The 23,262-nt window shown below is 43.1% G+C and overlaps 2 protein-coding genes across 5 annotated transcripts in view; one reads left to right on the top strand and one right to left on the bottom strand.

The window, feature by feature from the left end:
* The window catches only part of LOC105930224 (MAGUK p55 subfamily member 7), a 37,425-nt gene extending 34,176 nt beyond the window's left edge, over positions 1-3,249 (bottom strand). For all 3 annotated transcript variants that reach the window (XM_012868323.3, XM_021319442.2, XM_036137974.1), the window contains exons 1-4: positions 3,138-3,249; positions 2,804-2,835; positions 1,913-2,037; positions 1,609-1,686 (exon numbers count right to left, since the gene is read on the bottom strand). In XM_012868323.3, coding sequence (XP_012723777.2) covers positions 1,609-1,686; positions 1,913-2,037; positions 2,804-2,831 — 231 coding nt within the window. In that variant the 5' untranslated portion in view covers positions 2,832-2,835; positions 3,138-3,249. The remainder of the gene's footprint in view (positions 1-1,608; positions 1,687-1,912; positions 2,038-2,803; positions 2,836-3,137) is intronic.
* A 2,594-nt stretch (positions 3,250-5,843) lies between these two features.
* Positions 5,844-20,942, top strand: LOC105930296 (WW domain-containing adapter protein with coiled-coil). 2 transcript variants are annotated; one of them, XM_012868431.3, is made up of 13 exons: positions 5,844-6,195; positions 6,634-6,667; positions 8,167-8,359; positions 9,556-9,647; positions 12,054-12,163; positions 12,290-12,387; positions 12,524-12,799; positions 19,048-19,164; positions 19,293-19,441; positions 19,525-19,616; positions 20,351-20,531; positions 20,625-20,752; positions 20,839-20,942. In XM_012868431.3, exons 1-13 carry the CDS (start codon positions 6,155-6,157, stop codon positions 20,906-20,908), a joined length of 1,581 nt encoding a protein of 526 aa, XP_012723885.2. In that variant the 5' UTR covers positions 5,844-6,154; the 3' UTR covers positions 20,909-20,942. The 2 variants fall into 2 exon arrangements, with proteins under 2 accessions (XP_012723885.2, XP_012723886.2); XM_012868432.3 differs by having other exon boundaries at positions 5,845-6,195; positions 20,354-20,531.
* Positions 20,943-23,262: the final 2,320 nt, after the last annotated feature.

Raw genomic sequence — 23,262 nt, 5'->3', positions numbered from 1 at the left:
TTACGGCTAAACCTAGTGACTGCATCTGTTCTTGCTGTGCGGCTAACTGCCGCCCGAACGTATCCGCTGGACTTTGGTGGCCAGAGCCTTCTTCTGTCATGGTTTTCAGGTGACGAGTCCACATGCAGATACGATCGGGAGGCAAAACACAGTTTTAAGATGTTTATTATAAGAAACAAGCAGATCTAAGGACGGGACTACGGGTGAGTCGGCTGGGTCAGAACGTCAAGGCTGGCGAGTCTGTAAGAAAGAGGAAGTCAGAAACTCTGAAAGTTGAACCAGGGGAATAGCTAGAAGTGCGCTGCTTACCATTTAGCCGGGCGGACCTAACCGGGAAGAAGTAGCGTCGGGAATACTCTATGATTCTACTCAGCTGGAGTTAGGCGGCTGGTGGCTGAGGACGGCTGATGTAACTGGCGAGGGATCCTGAGCGAACCTCGTCGGCAACGGTTGACAGATGGATTGACCAGAGTGAATGCAGAACCAGCAGGAACCGGGAGAGGGGAACTCAGGCCTCGCTGGGTAACATCCAGGAAGTATGAGGGGAGCGCCAGAGCAAAATCTGAGCAGGCGGTTCTGCTGGTCTGTTTCTTCGGAACGAGACGTCAAGACGGGTGAGTGCATCCAAGCACAAAAATCTGAGGCAAACAGAGATCCAAAAATTAGTCAAACAACGAAGAGCAAAAACTCACAAGCTGGTGTCCGAGCGTAGGGACAGAGGCCATGTCGTACCACGACTGGTTAAGGCTCTGGCGTCTTCCATCTGTCAGCGCTCTGCTTAAGAAGCCAGAGGAAGCCGCCTGCAACGAGCTGCAGGTGTGGGCCACGCCTCCTCAGCCAACCAGACACACCTGTGGAATAGAGTTAGAGTAGAGCAGCACAGAGAATCCTGACACTATAAAGCCCCTGGTGATGATCAGAGATGGCAACATCTTGTTGTGCGCACGTAAAAACTACCCAGAGTTGGTTGTTGTGTAAAAAAAAAAAGGTTCAAGGGTTATAAATGATTTTGTGAGGCATCATAGAAGAGAATGGTGGTTTGAGGGCAGACAGAAAATTGATAGGAAGTTGTGGAAAAGAATAATTGTGTAAGAACATTATTGTTTTGTAATGTATCCTATACCTAGAGGGGGTTGTTGGTAAGCTATAGATGATCGATGAACAAAAGTTTAATCAGAGAGAAGCTTAACAAGAAAAAAAGACTGGAATAGAAGGAGATAAAAGGAGATCAGTACCTCCCATTTCACTTTTCAGTGGAAATTGCTTTGACATTTTATCTTGAATTTAAAACTTCTTGTGTTCCAACAACCAGAAATTAGAACTGCAGACTAATTATTATTACTCAGTCTTGTCCTTTATGTCTTGACCTACTATTCTAGTTAATTACAGAAAGTTAGTTCTTTATCTTCCGAGCGTGAATTACTTGGAATATCTTGGAATAACACCAAACAAATAAGTGATAAAACAAATTCCTGTCGTGTGTGTGTGGCTGACAGGGACGTCTCTTATATAACAGAGCAGAGAAAAGCTCCTTTTTCTCTCAGCTGTCATACTGTCAACCACAGCGGTGTGTCTGTCTGCAAAAGATGTTTGGAATGAGTCACGCACCTCTGAGGCCAGACTCGCTGCATGCTCCTGGACGGGAACGGGGCTTCGCTTCTCAAAACGCTTCAGCCGTTCGTGAATCTGTCAAGACAGGGACGACTTAGCAGAACCACTTTCGCTGCAGCAATAAAAAAAAAAAAAAAAAGCATTACAACTTCAGTTTTTAATATTTCTAGCTACTCCTTCTTGACTTGACAACCAGAGCTACTGCCAGAGCCAGTGTTTAGCAGTCCATCTCTGTAAGTTGATGTCATCCATTCTTTAACTGGAGAAAACAGCTCAGTCACTCGATGTGAGCCTCCTGTACCTTAAACAGCAGGTGAACCTTTTTCTCCATCAGCATGCTGTGAAGGAACCTGTAGTCCTCCTCCCTGTCAGTATGAAACTCTGTCCCAGACATCGACCTCACCGCGGATAAGAGCTTGCATACGCCTGGAGAAGCAGAGAATACAGAAATTCCTTTTCACCTCAGTTCACTTTCTTTTGATTGGGTTCAGTTAAGCTCAGCTCATTTTAAATCAGTTTAGTTCATTTGAAATCAATTCAGTTTCCATTGAGTTTCAGTCCAGTGGGATTCAATTAAGTGTAATGAAATGTATGGAAATTCCATTTGATTTTAATTTCATTCAATTCAGAGTAGTTTAATTCAACATTCTTTAATTCAACTCAGTTCAATTTGGTTGGATTTGATTCCGTTACATCGGTGTAGCTCAGTTGAGTTTTGTTCTGTTCAAACCAATTCAATTCAGTTCAATGCCTTTCAGTTTATCTAGCTTTACTGGTGTAGTTAAACTGAATTTCATTTCATTCGGTTTATTTGAATTCAATGCAAACTGATTCAGTGCTGTTCAAACTTAATTTTCAACCCTGTTTTATTCATTTTGGTAGAATTTACTCGATTTAATTCAGTTCAAGTCAATTGATTTCAGTGTGACTGGATAAACTCATCCATTTTCATTTAAATGAAACTCACTCTGCTCACTATAGATTCATATTTTATTCTATTTATGTAGCGCAGCTGAATAAAAATGCAACCCACAGTGCTAAATTCACCTAACAAGGACCCCAATGTGTTATTTTAGCAGATATTTTATTTAAACAGCAGGAACACGTGCTTTGCTCAGATTGCTGTACACCTTTCTTAAAAGAAGTGAAAAACAGAACAAACAAACAAACAAAAAAAAAAACCTGGACATACCTCTGTGCTCAGTTTTGCTCAGCATCATCAGTCTGAGAACAGAAAAAAAGATGACTTGTTTTTCCATAGAATGAGTTACATTTTTTGACATGTTGCTGCCCCCTGTTGCTGGCATTAAATATTTCCATTTAAGTAATTCTGGATAAACAATTTACTTCACAATAGAAAAGCCTTAATGATTGTTTTCATTTTCTAATAAAAGCAAGTGATCTAGGAAACTAATCAAGAGCAGACCTGACAATCTAACCTGCACAGCATTTTCTCCCTTTCTTTAAATTCCAACAATGTCCATTTAACCTAAATAAGTGCTAACAACAATGCGATCTTCACTCACCATGTACTCTCTCCATCCCATTAGGCCTGGTTTTGGCAGATCCGATTGCTCGTTATCTTAACAGAACCAGCGACATTTGAACATTCACTTTACAAAGAGAGGATCTGAAGTGGTTGACTGGGCAGACTGGAAAAGGGCTCACTCCCATTCAGTCGATATGGTCTGACCTACATAATCAATCAATACAGAAAAGGCAAAATAGCTTTTGTAAAGCATGGAACACAGTGGTAGAGTTAAACCAGATATTTGCATACACCTTGTAAAAATAAATTGAATATTTATTAAGTTTATTAAATATTTGAAAGTAAACTTAAATATTTTTTAAGTTTACTTTAAAACTTATCAAGTTTTATCTGTTTTAGGTCAGTTGAAATGATCAAAACTAACTGTGAAATTAGGGAAATTTTTTTTTTTTGAGAATTTATTTACCACTTTCTACGATGTCAAAAGTTTACATACACTAAAATTACTACACCTATAAAAAAAATTAAGGAAGCCTTGATTATAGTGCAATGGCATTGTAAGATTCTGGTTAATTCCCAGTTAAGCTTGACATAATTTGAATATATATTTGAAGGCGACACCTCAACCACATTATCTCCCCAAACAATGATATGCGGGTACAAACTTACTATTCAGGCTTGCAGATACTTGTTTCATTTCTCATCAGAATTCCCACGGGAACTTAAATAAATATATCCATTATACCATTCAGGAAGGAGACAGGTCCTGTGTCCACAGAGATTAATGTGTTTTTGTGCAAAATGTGTAAACCAACCCCAAAACAAACCCAAAGGAGGTGTCAAGATGTCATTATCCAGAGTGAGACAAGTCCTGTACTGGGCTGATGGGCCACCTGGCCAGGTACAAACCAGAACTCTAGGATCAACATAGAAAAGTGAGATTTCAGCTTGCGATAAAGCTATTCTACCAGATAGTAAAGGAAATAGATGAAGAAATCTGAATTTAATGATAGCTTACAAAGTAATTATTTCATTATTCTGCCATTTCTCTTTCTTTTTTTATGATCCTAACCGCCCTAAAACAGGAGAAGTACAGTCAGTTATTTAATGTCATACGGGGAGAAAAAAACCCAGTTATTATATCTGGTTTAAATTATCCAGATGAGAAACTGTCTTGAGACATAAGGTAAAAGAAAAAGCATAACCTTTACCCAAACTCTTTTTCTTCAGTTTTGAAAGCTTCCCAAAACTGAAGTCTCTGACAAATGTCTTGTTTTGTTGCATGCTACGTAGTTTACAGTGAAATGGCCCAAACTTGATTTGTAATTAAACAAAAAGCTGAGGGGTGTACATGCTCAACCATCCACTGTGTATACCCGCTTATCTTATCCATGCAGATGGTGCCTATCTCCAGCGGTACACCCATGACAGCTCCAACACTGAGACACACAGACAGCCATGTACACACACACACACACACACACACACACACACACACACACACACACACACACACACACACACACACACACACACATACACACTCTGTGGGAGGAAGCCAAAGTACCCGGAGAAAATCCATGCGTGCAGAGGGAGGACCTGCAATCTCTTTCTGGGTTTCTGCATGATGTAGTGAACCAAGTTCATTAGCTACCCCTATAACCCAGATATGCCTGCTCAAACCTCAAGAACTCTCACAATCAACGTGCCAAATAAACTGTTTTCTAATTTATATAAAGTAATTTCATCACTTGACCAATCAATAGCAATCCCAATAATAAAATTGCAATCAGATTTATCAACTTGATTCACTCTACTGTAGATCATTGGCAACAAATTCGTAACATTTTTTTAATGACAAAAAGTTCCAACATTCAGTTGATTCAGTACAAAGTCATCCATTGATATCACTACACGGAACATAGGTTATTTAAAATGGGGTTCACATCCAACTCAAGTTCACACTGTAAACAGGGTCAATCTGATACATACACATCCACCCTCTCTGGTTATGTACTCCTGTTAACTCCTTTTGGAAGTCAAATACAGTACATATCCCTTGAACACATCTCAAATCCATCTTTTTCTGCCTGGTCATCCTGTATTACATTCATTACCTCGTTATATCCACTTCAGTATTTAATATTATTAACTCATTTTCATCATGATTTTGTTGCTTGGTAGTTTTATTTTATTTATTTACTGATTTTGTCAACTGTGTTAAAACTCTTGTTAGTTTTGTTGTGTTGTCCAGAATATAATTTTCTCATTTGAATTTTTAAGGTTTATTTATTTATTTTTTTGTAAAAAATGTTCTGATATGTATAGAATTATCAAACTGTCTCTTGGGTAATAAAGATAAAAAAAATAAAAATAAAAAAATACTCCAGGGATTTGAACCCTCCTCCTTTTTTATTTTTATTTATTTTATTTTATTTTTTTATTATTTATTTAATAATAATATATAATTATTATATCGTTATTATATAATACATAATTTAATATAATAATAAATAATTATGTATTATTTTATTTATTTATTATTACTATTTTATTTTTTTTACTTAATTTATTTTTTTAACCTTCTTATTGCAAGGCAACGTTGCTACGGTGTAGCCCGGCTATGTCGTTTTAACCATAGACATATATAAAGACATATCTTAATATATGTCTATGGTTTTAACGCCAACACCCTGCTTTTATTTTGACAGGTCAGCCCGGAACCGCTTCCCCCTCCCGGCCAAACATTACAGATGCGCTCGGACTCCCCCGCTTCCTCCTGCCTGCCTCTGCTGCTCTCTGTCGAGCTACATCGGCCGACTCCAGCGCGCCCCGTAACTACATGCCAGAGAATGCATTGAGGGTGGGTTTTAATTGTACCACCCGCTATGCAGTGCTGGTGCTCGGCGCTCGACTTGTAGCCGTTTGTCTGGTGAAATAGGCCGAGATCAGACACCAGGAAGCTGAAGGAAGAAAAAAAAAAAGAACTGAGAGCAGTCAGACAGGAGGCCACGGTTTCCCCCTCAAACACACACACACATCACCGGGGCCTTGATGGTGATGTATGCAAGGAAACCAGCAAGAGTCAGCGATGGGTAAATCAGACACTGGTCATAACTTTGTGACGTTTGGTCAGGATAAATATGCGTAGCTGTGTTAATCTAAGTATGCTAGCTTTCTTTTAGCCGTTAGCTGTCATGGCTACCAGCTAACTGCAGTTGGCTAGCTAGAGGTTCCGGTTATTATTTTTTTCTAGCTAGCCTGCAAACGTTAGCATGACGTTAGCTAACCAGATAACGATCGAAAATGTGTCAAATGTTCATATGTTTCCTACTGGCTGATCCAGGAATTTAGAGTGTTTTTATTTTCCACGGGAAAACGTTTCCAAAACTACTGAAGACTAGATGGAAATCGTGCTAACTTTGCTAACGTTAGCTAAATAAAAAAAAGTGTTTTGGAGGAAAATTAATTAAGGTGACGGTAAAAAAACAAACAAACGGACATTTTAACACGTGTCGTGTTTGTTTCCACAGGTGCAACGACAGAAGGGATCCACAGTCCTATCAGGTACAGCTTCACAGGGCTATTATGGCGCTTGGGCGTACAGTGCCTTGCAAAAAAAAAAAAGTATTCACACCCCGGTGATCCCCACTGTGTCAACGTTAGGGTATTTTATTTAGTAAGTTTGGGTCAAAACGCAATAGCACAAGGTTAGGAAATGGGAAAAGAAAACGTTTTTTTTTTTTGTTTTTTGTTTTTTTAAACATTTAACAAGTGTTGCATGCATTTAAGCTCAGCTCCCCCCAAAGAAATCAGTATATCTGCTAGTCTTTGGTATGTCTCCACCATCTGGGCATACCTAGGAGCTGAAACCTTTTCCTGCTCCTTCTAGTTCAAGTTCAGGGAGATTAGATGATGAGCATCTCTGAACAGAAATACCTACGTCTCGCCAGATTCTCCGTTGTATTTTGGACTGGACCTCGACCGACTTCTTTTTATCACCCAAACGGCAGCTCTGACAGTTTTCTTAGGGTTGTGGTCCTGCTGGGTGTGCAGGCGAGGATCACCTCCTTCTCATCAACTGACCGGTATTTCTGTCGCTCCTGAAGAAAAACAAGAAACCCAACAGAGTAATGGTGTCACCGCCATGTTTTGTTTCGGGGGGACGGTGTTTTCAGGGTGATGTGCGTCTAGTTTTCTGTCACACATGCCGCCAAGGCTAAAAAGTTCCATTTTGCTCTCCTCTGGCTAGACCACCTTCTTCAGGATTTTTATTGTGTTCCAAAGCAGACCATGTAGGCACAGCTTCTTATCGCTTTCTTTCAACTGGCTTTCTCCAGGACTCTTTGGAATATATTTTTGTAGGGCACATCTAATGTTTGACCTGGTGACAGAGTCTCCCACCTGAGCTGTGGGTTTCTGCAGCTCCTCCAGAGTTTCCATGGGCCTCTTTGCCCAGCCTTGTCTACTGGGTAGGTTTGCGGGGCACCATACTTTTTTTTCCCTAGATTGAACAGATCTCTGTGAGATATTCGAAGCTTTGGAAAAAATGTATAATCTAAACCTGCTTTAATTTTCTCCGTTACTTTTTTTTTCCCCCCTGCTAACCTGCCTGCTGTGTTCCTTTGGTCTTCCAGATGCTGTTTATTTACTAATGTTCTCTAACAAAACCTCTCAGTTTACATTTACACACAAGTGGACTCTGGTAAAAGCCATGTGTCCATTTTGTCCCACTTCGCAGTTTTGCAATGTTTTTTTGTTGGTCAGTCACATAAAATCCATCAAAGTACACAGAATTTGTTTGTCGGCAGCGCAATTAAATGAGAAAGTTCAAGTTAGGAATGCTTTTATTTTTTTATTTTTGCAAGCCACTGTAGCCTAAGATGTTCATCTAACATTTTTTCTCAAATCTTAATGTAGTACTTTAGTTATATGCTGGCATGTTAAAATGTTCTTGGAACAAAAAGCTAAATCGACCATGAATTGAATCAACTCTCTGGAATAGGGGTTACCGGGGACTAAATGTATCCAAACGTTACGTGGAACTCCACTTTTTGTTTTTCTAGGCCCATAAATCTCAGCCAAAGAGCCAGTCCAGCAGCCTTCACCGCTTTGCCAAGGTGCGTGACGGTTCAGCGGATCCCATTCCCCCTTACAAGGTGCTGCGACGCTCTGATGAAAGTCCTGTCAGCAGACAAGGAGATGTTATGGGGCAACATGGCAAGGCCAAATCCTCCTTCGCCGTCCGAGGAAAAAACGGTAAGCGTCGGTGGGACGCCTTTGCAGAGGGAAACGCCGCTGAATTTGGTTTCTGGGAAAGATTTGAACGGAGGGATCAACAGACCTTTATTTCCCATCGGTCAGGGTTCATCAAAAATTAGCGTAATGGCCGCTCTGGGACTGAACAATCAAAGCGTTAAAACTCCAAAATCAATGACAATCATGGTTTTGATTAAACATATACCTCTGATCCCAACTGTTGGGGCTGGGTGATTAATTGGACATTGATCTTGATTACGATTTGGGTTTTCAACGATCATAAAAACAGAATGATCGATATTTGTTCCTTAGTTGACTCTCGGGCTGTTTATGTCGCATGCCCTCCTCCGGCAAAGCTACCGGAGAAATAATCGGACGTAGCCGTGCACACGCGGGCTTGCGACGCCACACAGAAACCCTTAAAACCATGATATTCTCTGTGCTGATTCCTCGTCTCTAACACAGGATGAACCCGGGGGTATTTGTCTTTTGTAGAGTCGACATACGAGCAAGATTTCAGTCAATTCCAGCAAAATCTTCTGACTCTTGAACCCCTCCAATTTTATAACCAATAAGATTTCTGGGCAACAAGCGATTCAACAGTTGCAATAGACTGCCAACCTGTCCAGGGTGTACCTGTCTCTCGCCCATTGACAGCTTGAGATAGGCACCGGCACCCCTTGTGACCTCATGAGGGATAGACATGTTAGGAGATGGATGGATGGATGGATGGATGGATGCGCGATGTGAAACGCTGTCGTCATGTGTAGGGTCTTCACCACGGTGGCGATGAAAGCCATTACCTGCTGTCGTTGGTCACTCCCAGCAGCGATCAACGACTATATTTGTCTAATTATGGTGTGATTTGTTTATTTATTCTAAAATGTTTGAAATCCTAAGGAAAACATTGTTTAACAATCATTGTTTATCTTCAATAAACTGGTGTTATCAAAGTTGATGAATAAGCTTGTTAACTAATGGAGATCTCAATTTCAGTCAGAATAACCGTGATTATAATTTTTTACCACAATCGAGCAGCTCCACCAGCTGTGCTCTCTAATCACGGTGTAAACGGCGTTTCTGTTGTTTGATTGAACCCATGGACGAGTCGTCACCTCGTGACGTGATACCTGGAATGCAAAACAGCAGCCGGAGTGCGGCGCGTCCATCCGACTAAAAGAGTGACTTTGTTGCAGGGACCAGCGGCTCTCCCCAGGAGGCCCCTCACAACAACAGCTCCCACCAAGGCGCTGAAAGTCATACGAGCCAGAGCAAGCCTGCAGAAAGAGTGAGTCGCCGTTCCTGTTATCTGATTTCTCTCCTCTCGCTCCCCTTTCCTGCTGAGAGTTTCATCGTGTCGCCACGAAAGCGCAACACGGGCAGGTCTCTCGGGCCTTTGCGTTCATCAAAGCAAACTCAACAACAGCGCCTGATGGGATAATGTTTGAAAGGTGTCCCCGAGCCACACACACACACACACACACACACACACACACACACACACAGAGCCAGATGATCATCTCCAAAGCAGCGTCAGAGGTTAGCGCCGTTATTTTCTGTTGTTGTCATCCTGCGATGGTCTAAAGCTTTTTTGCTGCCAGTGCTGCCTATGGCTGCCTCTGTTGCTGTTAGTTTGTGAGACTGAGGTGGAATTAGAGTTCATTTGTGCTCCTCTGGAAATAATAGCCCTATATTTACCTCCATCCATCTAACCTTGAACTCTGACCACTTTAAATGGCCCCGCTTAGGGAAAGCATCCCCCCTGGCACGATGCTGCCGCCTCCACGCCTCATGGTGTTTCCATGCTGATGCTCAGTGTTAGTTTTAAACAACAACCTTTACGTTACAATGTTCTGTTGTCTGCTGTTTATCTCACTTCTGGAGGCACGCTGCAAACGACGCTTCTTCTGCCCCCATCCTTTCTTCCCTTTAGGCCACATTTGTGTAGTACACAACACACCTGAGCTGTGGATATTTGCAGCTCCTCCAGAGTTACCTTGTTACTCTGAGTAATGCCCTCCTAGCCTGGCCTGGTAGTTTAGCTAGATACCCGGGTCCTGGTAGGTTTGGGTAATGCATTGAACTAGGACTGTAGTTATTTACCTTGACTGCAATATGATCATACAGTGATGAAATAATCCGTTGCCATATATTCATATTTTCCTGTTGCCCCTCTTTGAGCATCTCCTGCCACCTGACTAAATGTCATATTAGGGTGTAAAATGCAGGTTCTATATCGCGATGGCGATATGTATTTGTAGCCTTAGACCCAACAGTGCTCACTGAGATATTTAAAGGTTGGCCAATAAACTTGGGATGTAAGTTAGTTGCTAGATGACTTCTGAAGTCATCTAACAGTGTGGATTTTATTTAAAGGGCCTGAATACAAATGTAAGACACTATTCAGATTTTTATTTGTAGATTCTGTTGTTCTGCTTTTACTTTGACAATTCTGCACTGGTGTCGCATAAAATCCTAATAAGTCGCGTGTTGTTGTAACTTGACAAAATGTGAGAAAGTATGACGGTTTTTGAAAGGCCCTGTAGTGGACGCAGATGGTCATTTAGTTTAATATGTGCAAATGTAGCTCCAACAACATGAAGAAAGACTAAAAATGTATCCTTTGTCTCGCTGTGAGAAAACATCTGGCATCTGCTCAGTCGGTGTCATGAATGTTTGTCTCGGCGCTGGTGGTGGTCCCACTTGAACCTATCTGCAATTTACTAAATTGACAGTATTTTAAACGGTTGAAATTGTGAGCTGGCTTTTTTTTTTTTTAAATAAACATTATTTTGCCGTGGACTAAAAAGTGCAACAAGGGAAAATTCTTTGCAGGATTTCCATTTTAACTGATAAGTGTTCAGCTCTCCACCAATAATTGCAGGATTTATCTCCTTTAGGGATTTTTTTTTTTCAAAATGTCTGTTTAGTGAAGCTTCTGATAATAAAATAAGATAAGATGCACTTTATTGATCTCACGGTGGAGAATTTCACGTGTCACATCGGCTCAATAATCAAAAGAAGGTGCCAAAAAGAGGAAAAGGTGCATGAGGTATAGTCAGTGGATCGAGGGGAAAAAAAGAGAAATAAAGCAGAGATTTAAGAGGACTTATGTACATTTAAGGTGACTTATATACATATGGGTTTGACGTTGTACATTAAAGTGGAACAACAGTGAGGTAGTGAGATAATGACTAAATTACTAATTACTTACTCAGACTAAAAGGACAGGGTGAGATTTAATATACCCTTCAGCTTCTGATGTGGTTTCCTCTATCCTCTTAAGTTTGCTGAATGTTACGCTAGAGAAGTGGATCTGAGGTTTTGTCATTCCGATCATCTTCTGGGTTAATCTGCACGGGTATTGCTGAGAAAGGGACAAATAAAGGCCTAAATTATTTTCTGCATTTCCCATATCATCGTATCACATAGGCCTTTTAGTGAAGCTGCTCTTTCTAGAGAAAGAAAAATGCGCAATAGAAAAGACTAAACACTTGACATGAGTTGTAATGTCATGGATCAGCCATAAGGTGGCGGGAGAGCTCACCCAGCCGAGCATGGATGGAAGTTTTCAGGATAGTGAAATGCTGCAGCTTCAGAACGCTTCCCTGTTGCACGTCCAGCTTTCCTGCAGACGTTGTCCTGTCCCCAGTGTGTCTTGATCTCTGTTCTGTGGCTTCTGTCTCAACACCAGGACCCCGCCGATGACTGGACAGAACACATTAGCTCCTCCGGCAAGAAGTACTACTACAACTGCAGAACTGAGGTTTCCCAGTGGGAGAAGCCCAAGGACCTGCTGGAGAGGCAAGGCACAGCGTCATTCCAGTCACTCGCTTTACGTGAAGACGGATCAGTTCCAACTCACGTTCTGGGCACGGTATTCTGGGCACGGTCACATTGGTTTAACAGCCTGTGCTTGCTTTCCCTCAGGGAACAGCGACAGAAGGACTCAGCCAAGATGGCAGCAAACAGTTTCCCCAAGGACATGGACTATAGACAAGAGGCCTTGCAGGACAAAGCCACAACTAGTAAGAATAGCCTGAAACTACATAATCAGCCTTGTGAGACGTGTTCTGTTCATGGGTTAGTGAAGTATAGCCGCATAAATACATTTACACGTTGTGCAAGCTTGACCCATTCCGCCGCTCTGCTTTTTCCCCACAGAGACGACGCCAGCGGACCAATCCACGTCATCAAACAGCGGCCATTCCTCCTCCCTCTCTTCTTCTCAGAGCCTAAACTCTGCAGCCGGTTCTTTAGGGTCTGCCCCCTCCAGCATGTCATCTTCCTCCTCATCGGCGGCGCAGGGGCCTCAGTGCGTGCAGTCGCAGTCGTCCGCGCTGCTGCAGGACCCGGCCCTCCTGCACCAGCTCCTTCCGGCTCTGCAGGCCACTCTGCAGATGAACAACGGCAGCATGGACATGGCCAAGCTCAACGAAGGTGAGGACTGCGTGGAGTAGGGGGGCACAATGTTTTCAGTTGTTGGACACGTCAGAGGAAACCTCGGTTAGCACGGTATCGGGTATGTGGGGGTCACTGAGTGGCGTAACTGACCCCCACAGCTCCAAGCTAGGACAGGAAACACCTTTTATAACCATGGATGGCCATCTGCAATCTGTGATGATCAAATGGATAACGCAAGCTCTGTTTTTCTGTTTTTTTGTTGTTGTTTTTTTTCACTCTGGTGGAATCGTGCCACATTGCCTTTATTCTTAATCTTTTGTGACATCCATAGCAGCCCTTTGCTTCTGTAAATCAGAGACCAGCTTCTTTATCATGGCTGAACTGAGCCTCCTGCTTAGTTGGGTGTCTAATCATATTGGTGGCAGTGATGTTTTGCCTCCATCGCTTTATGAAAGGGTGCAGGTGCATACCTGTGACCAAACCCACATGTTATTAATTAACATGTGGGAGTTCTCTTATCCTGGGCTTCATGTATGAAAGAGAGCACAGCTCCCATGCTAAAGGTTGGCGCTAGAGAGAAATCCTGAAAGTTGCGGCCCTCAAAACAATTTCAGATGTAGGAAACCGTGCGCAGACGTGCCAGAGGACACCCAGCCTGATAAATCCAGATTTGTGGGAAATTTTGAGGGACGAAACTGGCTGAAAATAAAAAGCTTGGCTGCTGGTAGCCGTTTGGTTCTACAGCGTTTGTCTGATTCGAGCGCCGCTGTCTGGCTGCTGCACTGAGCTCGATTATAGCTTAATGCAGGTCATTGTTACTTGGTGGTTATGCCTCCCATATTTTGATGAGATGGTCTGTCACCACACACGGTGAAGTACTTTAAATCTTTAAAACAAGTCAGGATGACACAAAAACAGTTACCTAGAAGTCAGCCATCAGGCACGGCGCCTGCTCTTATTTATTTTCCCCGACACAACTATTAGAATGAGAATCGTTCCACAGTTATGCACAACTTTACGCAGCTATTCATGGACACGTGTGATTGTCTCCACCATGTCCCCTTTATAAATCACCAAACCCTGTTTGCCGTTAATCTGCTGATCCGACCCCGATTTCCTTTTCAGCGAGAATGAAAGTGTGTTTTAGGTGATCTGCACGCTTTTAATGCTCCTCAGCGCACAGACCGACGCACATTGACATCTACAGGAATATTTACAGTTTACATCTGATTTTTGGTCGTTTCCAACTGTTTGAGGGTTGTTGTATGAGGCAAAATGTGATTCTGTTACTTTGTGCGGGTAAAAACCATAGAAGCTCAAACCCATGAAGTAACATGGGGTTTGAAGCTCCTTTAGTTAAATACAACTGAAGGAGTTATGTTTCAGTGGATTTGGGTGACTTCTAGGGCTTGTTAGTTGTGAAATGAAAAAGTTGGTGTGGCTGCAGGACATTTTGACAGCAGGTCAAAGGTGGACATGGTTCACCGCACACTTTAACACGTTTACTTTACTGAGTTGGGCATAAAATCTAGCGCCGCAGGTTTTTTGTGCGTATGCATGTGTCGTACATGAGGGCCCCAGTTCCTCTCATTTTAAATGATCAGTATTGGAGTCCTTAACTGACCTTGATTGTTGATGCTAAGTGTGTGTGCTTGGGCCCCGTCTACGTTTTTATATCATCTGCAGCCCGAGCTGTGATTCTCTGACTGTCCCGTAGAAAGAGAGCTTCAGTAGCTGCAGCTTTCTGACTCTTTGTGTAGATTCTACCCACAGAGTAGCAGAAACGCGTTTATAACCCGTTATGATCTGAACACCACTTGAGTCGTATCAAAACAGATGTGCATGCTAGCGTTAGCCTGGCTCCTCAGCAAACAACCCAGCCTGAAAACACAGCAGAAAAGGTCCAAATGGGCTAATGTATTTAAATGTCCATGTTTTCACCTGTTCCATACTCATTTTTACCTTTTCCCTGATACAGAGGATATAGAATCGTGCGGATTAATCACACCTGATATTTAGGGCTAAAATTGTTACTACCTTTTTGCAAAGCTTTGTTTAATTCTTTAAAAGTATTCAGCGCACTGTATTCCAGACACAACGTTATATATTTATTAGGCAAGGCATGAAAGGAAGCGCAGAGAAAATGACTGAAAGAGTCAAGTGTGAGACCACTTTTGACTTAACAGAAAAGAAGAAGCGGTGCAAAACTGAATTATGAGTCCACATTAGCACATCCTCCATGCTGCAACAGCTGAACAGGAAACGCTTCTCTGGTGCAACACTTCTCAGTGTTTCCCCCTACAATTTCTGTCTTGAGGGTGGGCTTACTACCACTTAGCCTAACTTAATTAAATTCAAATTTTGTTACATTTGATTTACAAAAAAATGCATTTTCTAAGTATAAAGCAGCCATCTGTTTTCAGGGATGGACTCAGAAGGGTACATTTTTGTTTCCAACAGAAAGACCTTTGGTGATTTGCGACAATCAAAGCAACCGTATTTTCGTAGGACACCTGGAAATCACCGTACAGCCGTTTACTTGTTGACAATGCGCGGCATTGAACGTCAATGTTTAGAATAATCGAGTTTCAACAGACGTGACGGTCCTCATATTTGAATCAGGCAAACGTCCTCTGTACATTGCACGAATCAGGGCAAAACATGAAATGAACAAATATGTCCTTTTTTCAGTTGGAGCACAACAGAAAAAAAATGATAAAGGACGCGTTTATCCCGTTGGATCCCGTGCCCCCGACGCAAGCGATGCTAATTCTGTCGGGGGGATAATTCTTGGCCATTTATAAGCGTTTCTCTTTAATGACCGCCCCATGTTTCCCCATCAGAACAGACTCCACCGCCGTCTTCTTGACCAGGAGACGCTCATCATTCCCGACTCAGAATCTGGCCCCGTTTACAAAACGCAGATATGTTGATCAGGGCAGGTAAAATTATGTCGCTACTCTGAGCGCTCTCTCTCCTGGCAGGAGTAAGGCGGCTGCACACTTTGTACTGTGGGCACTGCGATCACTCTCCGCCGACATTTTAAACTTCATAGCTGAGCGCACTTATTGGCTATTTCTTGTGACAAATTCCTACATATCCGACAGCAGCATCCACCGTACACCTGTCAGTCCAGGAGCTTGTGAGTCGCAGCTGCCTTGGAGCCTTCTTCCCGCCGAGCAGTTTATAGTGACGCCGCCTATGCGCCAGTAAAATTAAGCTCTGCACGCACCTGTCCGCCTTATTCTGTGGGAGCCCAGAGACAGAAAAAGCTCAGGATGCGAGCTTGTGTTATTTAGAAAGGCTAATTTTAATCATATTAACCGTAAACACACACAGACTTATAATAATTTACTGCATGCCCTGATCGTCTAGGGGGCTCTGTGCTCAGCCCCAGCTCTGCTTATGACAGAACTTTTTGATTGGCCAGCTTTTCAGCCAATCACCTGTCAGGATGTAGGATGTATCATTTTGTGAAAACAGAAACAAGAAGAGTATAACTTCAATTTAAATGGATCTATTTTACTCTAACATTATGCTCTTTAAAAGTCCAGAAAGCGATATGCAAGCGACACTTTGTGCACTTTATCTGTGACCGTTCTCACCACAGAGGCGGCTAGCGCTGTAAGTGTACCAGTAAGGGCTGAGCTTTTCACTTGTTGACGTTAGAACTTCTACAGGTGTCCACTACAGAGATGTTGCTTCATTTTAAGCAATAACACGTTGAATAAATTTACTTACGTGTATTTTCATGTATTTCTATCCTTCATAAAATAGGCTTTATTAGTTAAATAAAATTCCCTAAGTATGTGCCAATTTTTAGTCCTATTAATAGTCAGAGTAATCGACAGAATACGCGATTACTGAAACAACACAAATATTGCCATTAAATGTTCTAAAATTAGCCCCAATAACACAACACAACCCATTTTCTCTGTTATCGCTTAGAATTCAAATAATTCTATCTTTGTGAAGAGCAAATATTAAGTGTGCCTGAAAACGTTGATCTTTTTGGTAAATACTGCTAATGCTAGCTTTGAATTGTGTAGCGGTTTGGGCTAATGAGGCGGCGCGGAGCTGCCGGGGGGCTAATGCTAGCTTAACATGTAGCGTCGTTCACCATTTCGTTTTTCTTGTCCGTCTCCGTGGTAAAGTTTCTCCAAACAACACTTTAGTGTTTTGTCTTGTCTATAAAGAGGGTCGCATGTTTTCATGTGGCTGCTCTCTGCATGTTAGCAGACTTAAAAACTTCCAGCAGCAGCTCACTGTTGGGGGTCAGGTGTTCGTATGCGGCAGCAGAGAGGAGCTGCTGGAAGAAGCGCAATAGTTTGTGAATGGGTCACTTTATACTCATTATGCAAATTCTCTCTTTGAGTAATTCCTTTTTTTTTAGTGTTAATTATATCGAGACATCAATTATTTTATAAAACCCTATTATATCCAAACGTTGTTTTCACTGTTACTAATGTATAAAAAGCTTATTGAAAGTAACTAAACAATTAGCCTAGCAGGGGGGCACGTAAAAGCTGCTGGCCCGCCAGCGGGGTGGAGGGGGGGGGGGGCAGGGTTGTAACTCCGTATTCCTCGCTTTACATAGTTGCAACTGAAATTATTCAAGCACCACTGCTAATTAGATTTATTTCCAAACTATTCACACTAATAGCTGTTGGCAATAAGGACCTTAAACATGGCAATGTAAAACGCTCAACACATTACAAGTAGTTTCTGTAAATTAAACACAAAATGCAATTTCTAATGATTATGTAACCCTGTAAATGCATCAGCCCCTTCCGGATGAGCCGGTTTATTGCTTTCTGCTGCATGTGGCTTCGTAGCCAAGCCGCAGCTTTCACTGGTGTTCTTGAGGATTGGGTTTGCGTGCTGCCACTGCCTTTCTCAATTCCCACTTGAGATTTCTAGTTGAATTTAAATCGGGCAACTATGATGGCCACTCTAGTATCTTCCAGGAGGTACCCTGAAACCAAGCCTTAGTGGTTTTTGATTGGACATGTTCTCCCAGGACACCCTGAGCCTTGATTGAGTCCATCTGGCTCCCCACATGCTGCAGTTCTCCAGTGTTAGAGCACTTAGCATCACCACGCTTCACTGTGGGCAGGCTGTTGTTTTCAGCCTATGCTCCACTTGTCCTGTAAAAACTGTATTCATCACTTTATTAAACGAATTCCTAACCCACTCCGGCTTATTGATCCAGCGGTGAGCAATTTGAAGCCGACATTCCAGGTGCTGCTGAATCAGTCGGGGGGTTTGTCTCGGAGTTCAGGAGTTTAGTCGTTCAGTGGTGCTGAGACCTCACTGGATGCAGCCGCCGCCTTTGACTGCAGGTCTGTTGGGAATCTGATTGGAGCCGTTTGTAACTTCCTTTTTCTGCCACCGGGAGGCGTAACCACTGTTTTGTGCTTCCAGCTGTGTCTCTGGCAACATTCAGGCTTTTGCTTTCTTTTTCTGTCCTCATCCTTTTCCCATCTCTCCCCTGAATTGGTGGACGTTACTCTCGACTGCGGCATATTTCTAACATCCGATGAAACATTATCATCAACCGTCAACACATCTGGGTTCTGTGTTAAAGTCTTGATTGGTTTGCGTCAGGGATGTGGGAGACCACCCCTCATTTGTTAACGTGAGCTCCTTTTGATGAAATCTGTTCAAGACGCTAGTTCATTTTGGAAAAAAGTCTTTGTCATTATAGTTTTATAAACTGTTCAAATTTCTAGGAATTTAGAAATGTGGCAATAAACCTTATTTGACGTTGGGGTTGACTGGATTTTGGCGCTAAACTCTTAATAGAAGTTATTTAACCCGGTTCAGACTTGATCTGATTAATATGATTGGCTTTTTCTGTGTAGTGCTGATGTTCATGATGCCTCGTCTTTATTCTGACGTTCCTGTGAAATGTTGCCAGGGCGACATTTGTTTTCCATCTAATGAACTCACTTTAGATGGTCGTTTTTCTTCCATTAGGCTGCAGGACATAAACCTTCATTTTCTGTTTTTGGTCTCTCAATGCTTAGACACTAAATGACCTTCTTTTTCTCGTTAATGTAGAATTCATCATTTGATTCACTCCTTTGTTAGCAATGGATGCTTTGCTGTAACTAACCAAGCCATTCATCTGTCACTGATAACAAATTTTCATCCCGTTTCTGGGAGAGCTGCGTGCTAGTTGGGTATCCTTTGACTTCCTTCTCCAGTTTGTTGGTCAAATCAAAGTTGTCCCCTGCTGTGTGTTTTCCTGTGTTGGTTCACTCCGTCTTTCCTCCCTCCAGTCTTGGCCGCTGCTGTCACCCAAGCTTCCTTGCGGTCTGTGCTTCATAAGCTCCTTGCTGCTGGACCTGCTTTCAACGTCTCTGCTCTGCTCTCCGCTGCTCAGCACTCCAACCAAGGTATGGCATCCTTCCATCCTTTTACTGTTCTCTGTCCCCGATATAACCCCCCCTTTGTGTAAATGTGAGCGGACCCCCGCCTATTCCTCCACACTCATCTTCCGGTTGTCTTCTCTTCCCGATTCCAGCACCGCACTCCAGTCAGTCCCCGGTCTCTATGACGACGGACGCCTCGTCCCCGCGCCCGTATGTCTCGCCACGGAACGGCACGCCCCAGAACAACCAGAAGCCCCATCAGGGGATGCATATCGGCAGCATCACGCCATCACAAAGCAGAGTACGGGGCTTCCTCAGCCGCCCCACCTCTTCCTCGGCCACATGCTGTCAGCTGGTTTTCACTCTCCCGTCTTCTCTCTGTAGGGCGGCATGCTTTCTGGAAAGCAGGGATCATTGTCTTTGTGTCAGGCGGCAGACAAGCGACCAGAGGACCCAAGGACTCTGCAGCAGAGAAGGTAGCTTGGACCAGCCCCCCCGTCACTCAGGACTTTAGTCGGGATCAAAGCACATGGCAGATAAAGATTCATATAAATCTTCAGAAAAAACGTTTCCAAACCGGATTAGTTGTTTTTAGACATTTGTCAAGCCGTGAGATTTGATGGAGAGCATGTGTGAACACCTGCTTCCTGGTCTGGCCACAGATCAGTTAGATCCAGGTCTGAAGAGGCCTTTCTAACAGGAATATGCTGTGACCCATTCTGTTGTAGTTCTGGCTGCATGTCTGGGTTGGAACGTAAGCCTCCGCCCCTCTCTCAGGTTTTTGGCCGCCTCCGACAGGTTTTCTGCTAAAATGTCCTCGTATATGGCTCCATCGACCCTAACTAGCTTCCCTGTCACTGCTGAAGTTTCCCCCTGGGGATGTTGCGTTCAGGTATTTTTCAGTGTTTGCTCCCTGCCGCACATCATGGAGGTGATAGAAGTTCAGCGGTCGTCTGATCTGACCAGAGCCCCTTCCTCCGATGAATATGTAATTTATTCAGTTTCGATGTCTGCTAAATAAGTAATCCTTGAAGCTTTTGCTGGATTTTCTGTAGAGAGTCAGAGGAAATGGGGCATTAGACAAATGCGTAGCACATTTTTTGACGTTTATTGTTTGATGTTTCTTCCACATCGTAGTTGCTCTGGCACATGAACCCTAATTATGCCTCATATTTAAGTTCTTTGCGGTGACCCAGCTGTCTCTTTCCAGCAGCCAGGAGATGCTGTGCTCGGGACCAAACCTCTCTGCTTTGCCCCATGCGCCCTCCGGCAGCGGCGGCCAAACCCAGTCAGACCCCCCCGGCACCTTCACTCCCACCCTGGCAACGCATTTCGATGAAAACCTCATCCGACACATCCAAGGGTGGCCTTCAGAGAACACTGAGAAGCAGGTAAGCCCCGTCCCGCGGCTTTTAGTCGAGGGCTGCTGGCCTTTGTGTGAAAACGGGCCCTCATGACGGCGCGCTGTGGTCCTGTTTCGACAGGCGGCTCGGTTGCGAGAGGACCTCCACAACATGGGCAGCCTGTACATGTCTGAAATCTGCACAGAGATGAAAAACCTGCGCTCTCTGGTCAGAGTGTGCGAGATCCAGGCTACGCTGAGGGAGCAGAGGTAAAGGAAACGAGGTCGGCAGGGCCACATCAGGCCAGCTGTCCAGAGCCTCTCTCTAATGGACGTTTTGTTTTCTGTCCCTGTAGAGTCCTGTTCCTGAGGCAGCAGAGCAAAGAGCTGGATAAACTGAAGAACCAGAACTCCTACATGGTGTGAGGACCTGAGAAAGTCTGCGAGCAACAACAAAAAAAAAAAAGCTGAAATATGGACAGCAAGCTGCTCCTGCCTGTTTCCTTTCTCTGCTGTTTCAAACGGCTGCAGACGAGTCTTTTTTTCTTTTTCCTCCCCTTTTTTTTTCCATTTTTTTTCTTAAACACATTTTTTTTCACTTGTTTCTGTGAAAAGCCAGACTTGTGGTTCAGACACGTAAACCAAGTGGACACAGAGGACCTGTGACTATTTGCAGACAGCACCTTCTTGGACCACGGAGCTGGGATGGTGTGTATCATATTGGGTGACCTTGTTTTCCGGCGTGTTTTGATGTGTAAGTGCTGAGGCCGAGGTTCAGAACGAACCCAAACATCTTAGCGTCTGTGCAGCAGCTCTTTGGGTCGACGGACACGGCTGTTCGTCTCACTTCTAAAACCATCCTCCTGCGTTCAAAGCTTACAGATTGATATCTCACCTCCTTTTTTTTTTTTTTACATTCACTATACTTAGGAGTTGTTTTACCATCCTGTTGTGTTTCACGTGGACAGAGTAGAAGGACTTTTAGCACACTGGAGATGTTGGAGAACCTTTCTGATTCAATCTGCTGGACCTACAGCAGCTGCTTGTAAAACCGCGGTTCTGGACGTCGTCTCTCTCAGCCGCCAACTTTCTCATTCCTTCTGTAGTTTGTACACAATCGGCCACGTTTTGTTTCTCATCCCGGAAAGCGCTGCATTCCTTTCGACTTACCTTGGACCGAGGTTTTGTGACACATTGCAAACGTGATTAAATTTACAGTCTCACAGTTAAATTATTGTTGCACATGATGATTACCGTCCTTGCAGTGAAATGGAAAAGTTGGAAGACATGGTTTCCTTTTTCGTTTCCATAGGGACACTGATGTTTTCGCTGCAGCTGCTGCTGCTGCACACCTTTTCGTTACCTGGCTGTAGCCCGATCCGGTTAGGTTCTTTTTCGTTTTAAGGATTAACTCTTTACAATAGGGAATGCTTTTTATACCGACGTCACATTTAGCTGCAGTCATACTTTTCTCGCCTGTAAAACAAAATCCTTCGTCTCGCTACTCTTTCGATAGATTCCGTCAGGTCTGATGTGCACATTTTTCTTTTGGGGGGGTTGGGGGAGGGGAGGAGGGAGGGGTATTTAGGGTATTTGTATTCCATAAAATATGTGAATAAATACTATACTGCACCTAATGCTTGGCTTCTGATTTCCTTCTCGGTTGTTTTACTACATAACGGTAGCTCAATATTTAAAAAGGTCATTGAAAATGGAACTAGTGTAGATTTTTGATTGATATATTTAATGTGCGCGTCTTAGTTTTAAAGGTGTATATAGCTACATTATATGCTTATTAAAGCATTTTGTGGATAAATATAGCCCCAGCGCCGGGCATGATGAGCAGATATAAACAGATTGACCTGGTCAAAGACCAACCATTATTAATTAAACAGATTTGACAACTTTAAGAGCCTCATATCAGAACGTTTACTCAGGTCAGTCAACTGCGCTCACATCTGAGCAATCGGCAGGTTTAGCGTCCGCTTCAGGGAACACCAACCTTCATGCTGTATTCCCAGTGACAGTCGTCTTTTACCTCTTGGAATGATATATATTTTTTCACTAGATCTTGGACTGTTCATCATTTCGCCTGGGGATGCTAATAGCCGTTAGCTGCTTCCTTGTTTTGTCCCCTGCAGCGCATGCGTAGTGCGTACTTCCATTAAAGTTGTAAATAAATATGAAAGGCTTTATTTACTAAGAGAGCAAAAACAAAGCATGAAACACCAAAAGTACAACTAATACATCTGCAGGACGTTATGAACACTTTGTATGCGACCAGATTGAGCTGCTGATGTAGAAAGAAATAAAAAGTCAAATAATGTGCCTATGAGCCTTTAATGATTAAGGCTTATGGATAATGAAACTCCAAACTTCAGTTTGAGTTAACTACAATACAGCTAGACCAATAAGGGGAAATTATAGAGAAATATTATACTGGGTGTGGGTGACTTCAACAGCAAGGTTTGGTGGGGTGTAATTTGCATGTGGATGTGCCCCTGAGCAAGGCGAGCAGAGTTGCCTATAACTGGGTTTTGGGGTGTATGAATGTGAGCGTGCTGAGCACAAGGATCAAAGGAGGAGATGTGGAAAGAACAGAAATAAGGGCAGAGAAGGAGGACACAAGAAGGAACAGAAATGATGGAAGAAAAAATGGGGGAAAAACAAGGTAAGGAGGGCAGAGAAAACTAAAACGGAAGGAAAAAAACCTTCAACAACAAATGGAGAAAGAAGCAGACTGGCCTGACCTGAGCTCTAGAGATTCTGTTAAGAGGATA

This window comes from Fundulus heteroclitus, chromosome 6, assembly GCF_011125445.2.
Source record: "Fundulus heteroclitus isolate FHET01 chromosome 6, MU-UCD_Fhet_4.1, whole genome shotgun sequence".
NCBI lineage: Eukaryota > Metazoa > Chordata > Actinopteri > Cyprinodontiformes > Fundulidae > Fundulus > Fundulus heteroclitus.
This window is presented reverse-complemented; position numbering and strand designations above follow the sequence as displayed.